The sequence below is a fragment of the Melozone crissalis genome, unplaced genomic scaffold, assembly GCF_028551555.1.
Source record: "Melozone crissalis strain CALT ecotype California unplaced genomic scaffold, PUWL_Pcris_2 ptg000038l_1, whole genome shotgun sequence".
NCBI classification, from domain to species: Eukaryota; Metazoa; Chordata; class Aves; order Passeriformes; family Passerellidae; genus Melozone; species Melozone crissalis.
In genome coordinates, this window is record NW_026535816.1 from 6877173 (window position 1) to 6885509 (window position 8337).

At 38.7% G+C, this 8337-nt stretch overlaps 1 protein-coding gene across 1 annotated transcript; it reads right to left on the reverse strand.

The window, feature by feature from the left end:
* Positions 1–591: 591 nt before the first annotated feature.
* PRRG4 (proline rich and Gla domain 4) lies at positions 592–7766 on the reverse strand. The gene is made up of 5 exons (XM_054283606.1): positions 7661–7766; positions 4337–4500; positions 2793–2841; positions 1937–2072; positions 592–811 (listed from the first exon to the last, which is right to left on the reverse strand). The coding sequence occupies exons 1-5, from the start codon at positions 7764–7766 to the stop codon at positions 592–594; spliced, it is 675 nt and encodes a 224-aa protein (XP_054139581.1).
* Between the last annotated feature and the right edge of the window lie 571 nt (positions 7767–8337).

The window sequence follows — 8337 nt, forward strand, 5'->3', positions numbered from 1 at the left end:
CCAGTGTAATCCACTAGCAGTACTATAAATATATATATTTATATATTTTTTACATATATATTTATATATATATTTATTTATATATATGTTTTTGACAGATCAAGCCATGAAGTAATTTTTGCACTCAAGTCCATTACAAGAATGAATAGAAAATTCACCCAGCAAAGAAGTGAATATGTCAAACAACAAAGAAGAGTTCTTATGGTGGTTTAAAATATTAAGTCACAAAAAATAGCTAGTGTCAATATGAACAATTAAAATACTGTTCTTTCTGAAGAAAAAGAAGATGAAACTATTAATGAAGAATCAATAGTTTGATGGGATGGCCCATAAGGAAGAGGGCAGCAGTGCAAGACTTGCTCTTTCTGCATTCTCTCCTCATGGCACAGTGCCTTTGTGCAAAGAACAGTCCTGCAGCCTTTGTGCCAGGTGCCCTCTTTTCCCAAACGGGAACTTCGCTCCTCCCTCGTCGTCCAGAAGATCTTTGACATTTCTGTAAATCATCTTGCAATATGCAAGGAAAGCGCGCACTTTTTTCAAAAGCATGTTATGTTCCAGCAACCTGCCCCGAGCCCAGCAGCAGGTGCGTGCCTAGGGGCCAGGGAGGGACATGGACTTTCTGAAGAGCCGGGGGTGCCTGGGGGGCCCTGGGTAAGGGGGTGGGGGCACGGCGTGCCGGCCATCAGAGGCCACTGCCTGCTCGTAGGTGGGCAGCTCCGGGTCCTCGGGAAGGGGGCTCAAGGAGAACTCCTCGTGCCTCCTGAAGATGTTGGCTGAATTCCTCCTTCTGCTCCTCACATAACCCATGTACCTAAACAAAGGCAACAGCAGGTGAGTGGAAAGTTCTGCTTTAAAGGGAAGCAAGAAGATGAAGTATTGTGTTTGTGGGATGAAGGAAGGAATGATGAACGTGGCTCCGTGTTCTCAGAACGTTAATTTATTATTTTATGACACTGTGTTATAATAGAGAATGCTATACTAAACTATGCTAGAGAACACACAAAGGATACTTACAGAATGCTAAAAAGATAATAATGAAAACTCACGACTCTCTCCAGAGCCCCGACACAGCTCGGCCCTGATTGGCCAAAGAGTGAAAACAACTCACAGCAGAACCCAATGAAACAATCACCTGTGGTAAACAATCTCCAAACACATTCCACATGTGACCACAACACAGGAGAAGCAAATGAGATAATTATTGTTTTCCTTTTTCTCTGAGGCTTCTCAGCTTCCCAGGAGAGAAATCGTGGATGAAGGGATTTTTCAGAGAATGTGAATGCCACAATTAAGTCTTAAGCACAAAATAAACAAAACCCCAAACAACCCAAAAAAACCCCACAAGAGAAAAACCATGCTTTCAGTGATCACAAAGACCAGAATACTCTCTCCAAACCACAGGGTAAGAACAGCTCAATGATGTGACATTTATAGGAAAGAGGAAGCACAGAATCCTTTTATATTCCTTTCAAGATTAGGACAAGGGAGCATTCAGGAGTAGAGACTTGGTAAAAAAGCATTTCCTCCACACTGCTTCATCGTCTACTACCACAACTACTTCACATCTGAGGCAGAGCACATGCCATGAGAGCATACAGCTTATTTGCAAGCACCAACAGAACATGTTAGACTTCCCACTGCAGGCCAATTATTCCATCATCTTAGTAAGAATATTTTGAAGTGAAGAACACACACACAAGTTAAAAAAAAGGCAAACCCAAAGGTTTGGGAATGCAATATTGTTTTATGTTTTTGTGTTATTAACTACTGTTGGTGCTCACTTAACTTTGCTTCTAGGCAAGTAAGAACTCGAACTTCCACTGGATTTTCTGAGAACACAATAGTTAGGCCAACCCACAGTGATTTTTAAATGTCACTCTTAAGCAAGAGTTTGTTTTGTGCGTGTTTGGGTTTTTTAAGCAGTGCAATTCCTTACCCTGGTGGCTGCCTTGATTTGCATCTGCTCTTGCAGCAGTAGAAGACAATCAGTGCAATTATAACCAACAGCACTCCAGCAGCAACCAGGCTGATGAGCAGCCCTGTGACATTAATCTTCTGCAGTGCCTCATCACCTGGAGAGAAAACATGGGTGATTTTCATTCTGTTCCTTCCATCTACCCAGCCTGCAGTGTTCACTGTAAAATACTACTTTAGCACTGCCATTAGGCTGCTCCTTCCACAAATGTCTAACCTGCTGTAAGAAGCTTTAAATCTGAGCAACACAACTCAAGAGAATCATTCACAGTCAACTTAAAACAAAAGGGAGTTGGTGCCCCCTTTTCTCTACAGGAAACTGTTGAGATGCCTGTCTTCCAAAGCCTTCCAAATATTCCTTCATGTACTTGTGTCCTTGATCAGATCCAACTGACCATTTTTTATGAAATAAAATTAATTAATTAATTAAGTAATTATTACATCTAATAAAATTATCAGGCATCAGACTACTCCGAGCCTAAATCAGGCTGTTTTATATTACTGTTGAAGAAATAGGGAGGAGAAAAAACCAAACCAAACCAAACCACAGGAGCAGCCACAGAATCACTGCCAAGTTTACCAATTGTCTAATAAAGGAATGGTCAAGGAAATTACCTACAGACCTATATTGGATCCCACTTTAAGATGCTTCAGGTTTATCATATCAGGAAATTAAATATATTTGTACAGTTCACAGTGATCTTCAGTAAAAAGATAATTTCTGATTTCCTTAACTGATTGCATGATCTAGTAAGAATGTACTATTATAACAACCAGAAAATATGGCAATATAATAAAAAAGTAAAAAAATGACTTACCTAATTTTATGTTAGGGCCTTTAGTTGAATAGTCTTTCCAAAAATCCATCTATAAAACCCAAAAAGAATCAGATTTATATGAGATAAATAAGTTACAGGTTATTTTTAATATGGTACCTTGGGCAGAATTTAGCAGCGGCATAAGCAGAAATAATTCCTACTGAGAGATTTGTATTTACTCATCCCATGGTATTTTTCTTCTACAACTTTGCATTAAAATTTCTCAGATCCCAGCTGGTAAAAGAAAAAAGTGCATTTAACTGCAGTGTTACCTCATATTTCTGCCAGATGACAATAGAAATTAGGGTATATTCTGACACCAAAAAATGCTTACAATTATTTTTTTTCAAATCCCTACAAAACAGTATTTGAGGCAAAGTTAAATTCTTAAAATTCCAACATTTGAATTCACATCAGCTAGGAAAAATAGTGGGATCCATTTAAGAGAAGAACTTTAACATTTTATGACCATCAGGCATTAAAAGTGTTGAGTTATAATTTTCACTTTTGCTACCAAGTAAAAGACTCCAGCAAGACTTCAGTTTAGCAAATTTGACCTTTTTCTTAGGAAATTGTTAGCAATGGCAAGCTAACACTTCCAACTTTAGAACAGGGGTGAATTCCTCGTTCTTTGTGCAGAGCACGCCTAGAATCACAAAAAGATTCTTGCTGCTTGTGCAACAACCAGTCTTCAGACAATCCTCACATTCCTTTACTGAGCTGAAAGGTTTCTCATTGTTTCTTTTTATATGTATATATGTTATATATACATATAAACATATGTATAATGTGTATATATACACACACACACACATATATACATATATATACATGTATATATACATATAAACATATATATATACACAAATGTATATATGTATTTAGAAACCAGGTTTCTAAATATATATAAATATATAAAAATATATATAAAATTTATAAAATATATAAATATATTTTTAATATATTTATGGCATATATAAAAATATATTTATATATTTATTATTATATTTATATTTATATATATTTATAATATATTATATATATTATTGCCTCTTACAAAACACTTCTGAGCATGACACAAGGAGGCAATCAGTCAATTAATACATTTATAATTAATAATGTGAAACATTTAAACTGGATGCTGAGAAGTTACTAAAAAATCCAGAAGTCTGAAAAATCGAGGAATAGCCACAAGTGGGACTTCTGAAGCTTCATTTCTATTTGTTGGCAGAATTAAAGGCAACATCTAATGTCTTCAAGACAATATTCATATATTAAGACAACACTGATATATTAAGGCATTATTAATATATTAGGACATTATTCAACATATTCAAGTGCATTCACTGTGTACCTAAAGCAAGAACCCCATGTAACTGGGATATCTGCTTTTAGAACAAAATAAGCAGTCATCTCTCAGTGATGTGTTAGAGAAGTTACAGTATTTGTGTACAATAATTTATGTTGCAATAATTTCTGTATAAAAATACAGTTATTTAGCCAATAACCTCCCTCATTAAATTAAACTCAATTTGAACTGCTACCGTTTTATCAGGGTCTTCAAAAATTTCTCTTGCTTCTTCATAATTGCACAGTTCTTCATTGCATTCCCTTTCCAGGTTATCAGCTGTGAATGCTTCAAAATCAAATCTGTTGTTCAGAAGATGTCGTCCAATGAATAAATTGGCCTCCCTTGCAGATGTGAACACTAATGAAGAAAACAAAAAAAAGTTGATTTAAAACAAGTTAGGAAGGCTAAATTTGGTATTTTTAAAGAATGGTAAAGATTTTAAAGGAGCACGTTGGGATAATTTCTTCCCCTAGCATCTCTCAGGTATATACAAAGGAGAGATCAAAGTCTCCTCCTAAAATTTCTTCTTCACTACTATATTTTCTATGTAACATGAAATAAATGTATTTGCCTTTCTCAAAAGCCATCTCAGCTATTCCTTATCCGGGCCAAGAGAATTTGATTGTCATGGGAACTGTTGGTCAAGTTTTGGTGTGACCCCTGGTGGGATGTGAGCAGCAGTTTTTACTGGAGCTCTTACGAACAAAGAAATCGTCACATAAAGCAAAATTCAGCCAGATGCAAAGTAAGCAACACCCTGACCTAGTGGGGGAAGGAGACAAGGGTGGGGGAAGGAAAAAACCAAATGTACATTTATCAATATTCTGGTATCTGTGAGTCACAGGTTTTATTTACAGAATTTAGTTTTTAAATCACATCAGCAGACTCCTAGTCATTCTACAATTGTTCTCCTTTCACAATCGTGGCACCAAACTTTATGTAAAGGTGCCTTATTGCCAAGTTTATTTGTTTTAAATTTGGCCATGATATGAGTTTTACTGACAACATGCATTTCTGAAGATTTCTGAAAAGAAGAGATTCTCTTCTTTTGTGTTCCATGAGGCCTCATGGATTAAGTGGCGAAGCGAGATTCCAGAACAGTGAGTGAAATTATAGAAGGCTTTGGAATACAGGAATGTATTTCCTCACTAGGCATTTTCCATAGTCAAGTTTTAGCCTGCTCTTGCTACAGTTTCTTATTAAAAAAAAAAGGAAAAAAAAAGAGCAAAACCAAATTTCTAGTGAAAGCCTAACCTATGTCCATGAAATTCAGGCTATTTGGTTGAGCAAAATGACTAGAGGATTACTTTTGCAAGTGTAATGCAGAAACAGCATTGTTACACACCAAGCTGGATGGCTGAAAAAGGAGATGAGATTCAGGATAAAGTTATTCAGCTACAAATTAGCTTTGTGTTCTTGTTAGCCTGTTTGGCAAGATTATCACATCGCTCTGGAATTTTCACCCTAAGAGTCACTGTTAGATCTTGCAGTGCTCTCTCATAACACTCTGGTCTCTGAAAACTGGGAAAAGTGCAGCATAACTTACATATTGGCTGTTTATGGCTTTAATATGGTAGAATATTTAAGGAATATGACAGCGTCTATTTATATAATTTGCACACTGTCACACTGTGTACTGAAGGAGTTACACAGGTGTACGTGCATTTGGTTTTGTTATTCTAAAGCAATTGTGAGAAAATCTAAGCTTAAAATATTTATACTATACCTAGAGAGTAAGCAGAGAAAAGGACTTAACAAAAACAAAACAAAAACAAAACAAAAAAAACCCCAAACAAACAAAAACAAAAGCCAAAATCAAAACTCCCTCAAACCCACAAGTGGAAAGGGAAAATAATTACATGGGGAAAAAAAAATATTATCAATATTCTTGGTTCAGTGCAAATTACAAAAGTAACTTCGTTCTTCTGAAGCAGAGATCTTCAGTTTTGCTCAGTAGTGTTTCACTCTTTACCATGCAAGTAGTATTAGCTGTCCTTTGAATTATCTTAAGAGAACTGATGCATTTTGTTTAAAATGGAATGCATAATCAAACTGCCTGGAGCCTAGAACCCTCAATTCCCGGGGATACACGGCCCACTTTTTCTTTTTAAGAATTTTTATCCATTTATCTGCACTTTTTTCACTTTGTCACATATCTCCATCTCCAACTTACTTGCTACCTGGTGATTAAAACAATGTTTGAAAAATGAAACAGATGGATTTGAACTGAGCACCAAATGTGAGGGTCGTGAATGCAGTTCTGCAGTCCTTGTTTTGAGAAAATGATCCAGGCAGTTTTAGGGTGCCCAGCATTCAATTATTTAATTAAAAATGCAACCACACAATACTCTCAGTGAAGCAGCTCTGCAGGTAAAAGATGTTCAGAAAATGCTGAAGGGCGACCTCTCAATGCAGGTACCCCATACCTTTGGCAACTGTTCTGCTTGCTAAATTATTGGATTTTTTATATAAATATATATATAAAATATAAAACCCCAATATTTTATTGATATTACTATTATTGGATATTAAAATATTAATATTATTGATATTAATTGGATACTTCTCTTTCCAACTCTGTCTTTAAAGGAGGAATGGTCTGGGCCTATTGTGAGGTCTCACAGGAGCTTACAGGGAAGGGGCAGCCTGATGTTTTATGCCCAGAGCAAGATGGATTTTAACAAATCATCTGTCACAAGCACTTTTCTGCTAGCCATGGTTTCTGCTCCTCATACTGCCCTGAAGGAGCCTCCTGCTCCATGTGATGACTTTTTAAAATCTGTCTTAAGGTTTCAGTACTCCTTGTCCACTGGGAAGACTGGACAGCTAAAGCAGAAATTTATTTTTGAAGCCCTTAAAATGCTAACCAGCCTTTGCTTTGTAGTGCTTGAGTCTCTGAGGGGAATTTATTTGTTTTTTACTTCTCTCCCTCCCTCCCCAGGGAAGAACTGCAAAAGCAGCACTATGCTTCTCTTTCCAGGTGTTGTAAGGGGGCCTGGCATTGAGAGCAAATAGCAATTTCAAAAAAAAACCCACCAAATCAACCCTTTCAAACATAAAGCAGTTTCAGATATGCACATACAACTGTGATGTGCTGAGAGAGTACCAAAACAATGCTGTCTTAACACAGGCTTCAAACTTTTTGAATTTTGATGTTACCTAAAGGATTCTGGTTGTATCAACCACAATAATGCCAGCGGGCTGGAAAAACTACAATTGTCCCAATCTGCACTTACGACAAGGTCTGACAAATACTTGATATGAACACCAAAGTCAATTATTGCTCATTTCAGCAAGAGGTATCAAAATAATCTGAAATCAGGCATAAAGCAGCATAATTTTGTCATAAAGTAAAAAAACCAAAAAAACAACGACAAAAAAACCCCAAAACCAACTAAACCATAAAAAACCAAAACAACAACTACCAAAGCAACAATAACCGAACGATTAAAGAAGCCAGCAAAGCAAACTTAGAAACAATTTAGGAAAGCACAAAGCCACGTTAAAACTGAGTTACCATCTTTCCATTCCGGTTGCTCCGAGTCCTTTGCTCTGCCAGGGCAGTGAGGAAAGGCGAGCACCGCCACACGCAGCTGACACAGCAGCACCAACACGGCGAGCATGGCCGGGATCTGCCAGACAGAAACCAACGTGAGTTAAGCAGCAGCGACAGCGCAATCCTCTGAAGTGTCAGCGCTGAGCGAGCCCTGAGTGAATCCTGATCTGGAGTCATCCAGCGCAAGCACCCACACGCACTGGGGGCTGGCGGCTCCTGCGAGAGGCACCGACCCGAACAGGTCCTGCCTGTCTCTCGCGGAGCTCTGGTTGTGTAACACACACATGTCACCGCTCCGGCCGCCTCCTGCTCTCCCGTCCCGGCCCAGCAGAGCGGGGAAGGGCCCCGCAGGGTGGGCTCTGACACCGGCAGTGCTGCCTTTTGTAGGAGGTAACAAAATCCCCCCGACGGGAACACGTACAAAGCCCGTTTTGTCAGAGGGGTGAAATAAACCCGGAGCCACCCGACACGGGTAAAAACAGCATCGCCGCCCGGGGGATGGACGTGCCACAGGCACTGGGGCCACGGCAGGGCTGGGGACAGCCTTTCCCCTGGGGCCCGGGCAGAGCCGGGAGAGAAGGAGCAGCCAGCGCTGCCCTACCTGTCCCGGCGGGACAGCCTGTCCCTGGCTGTGCGGA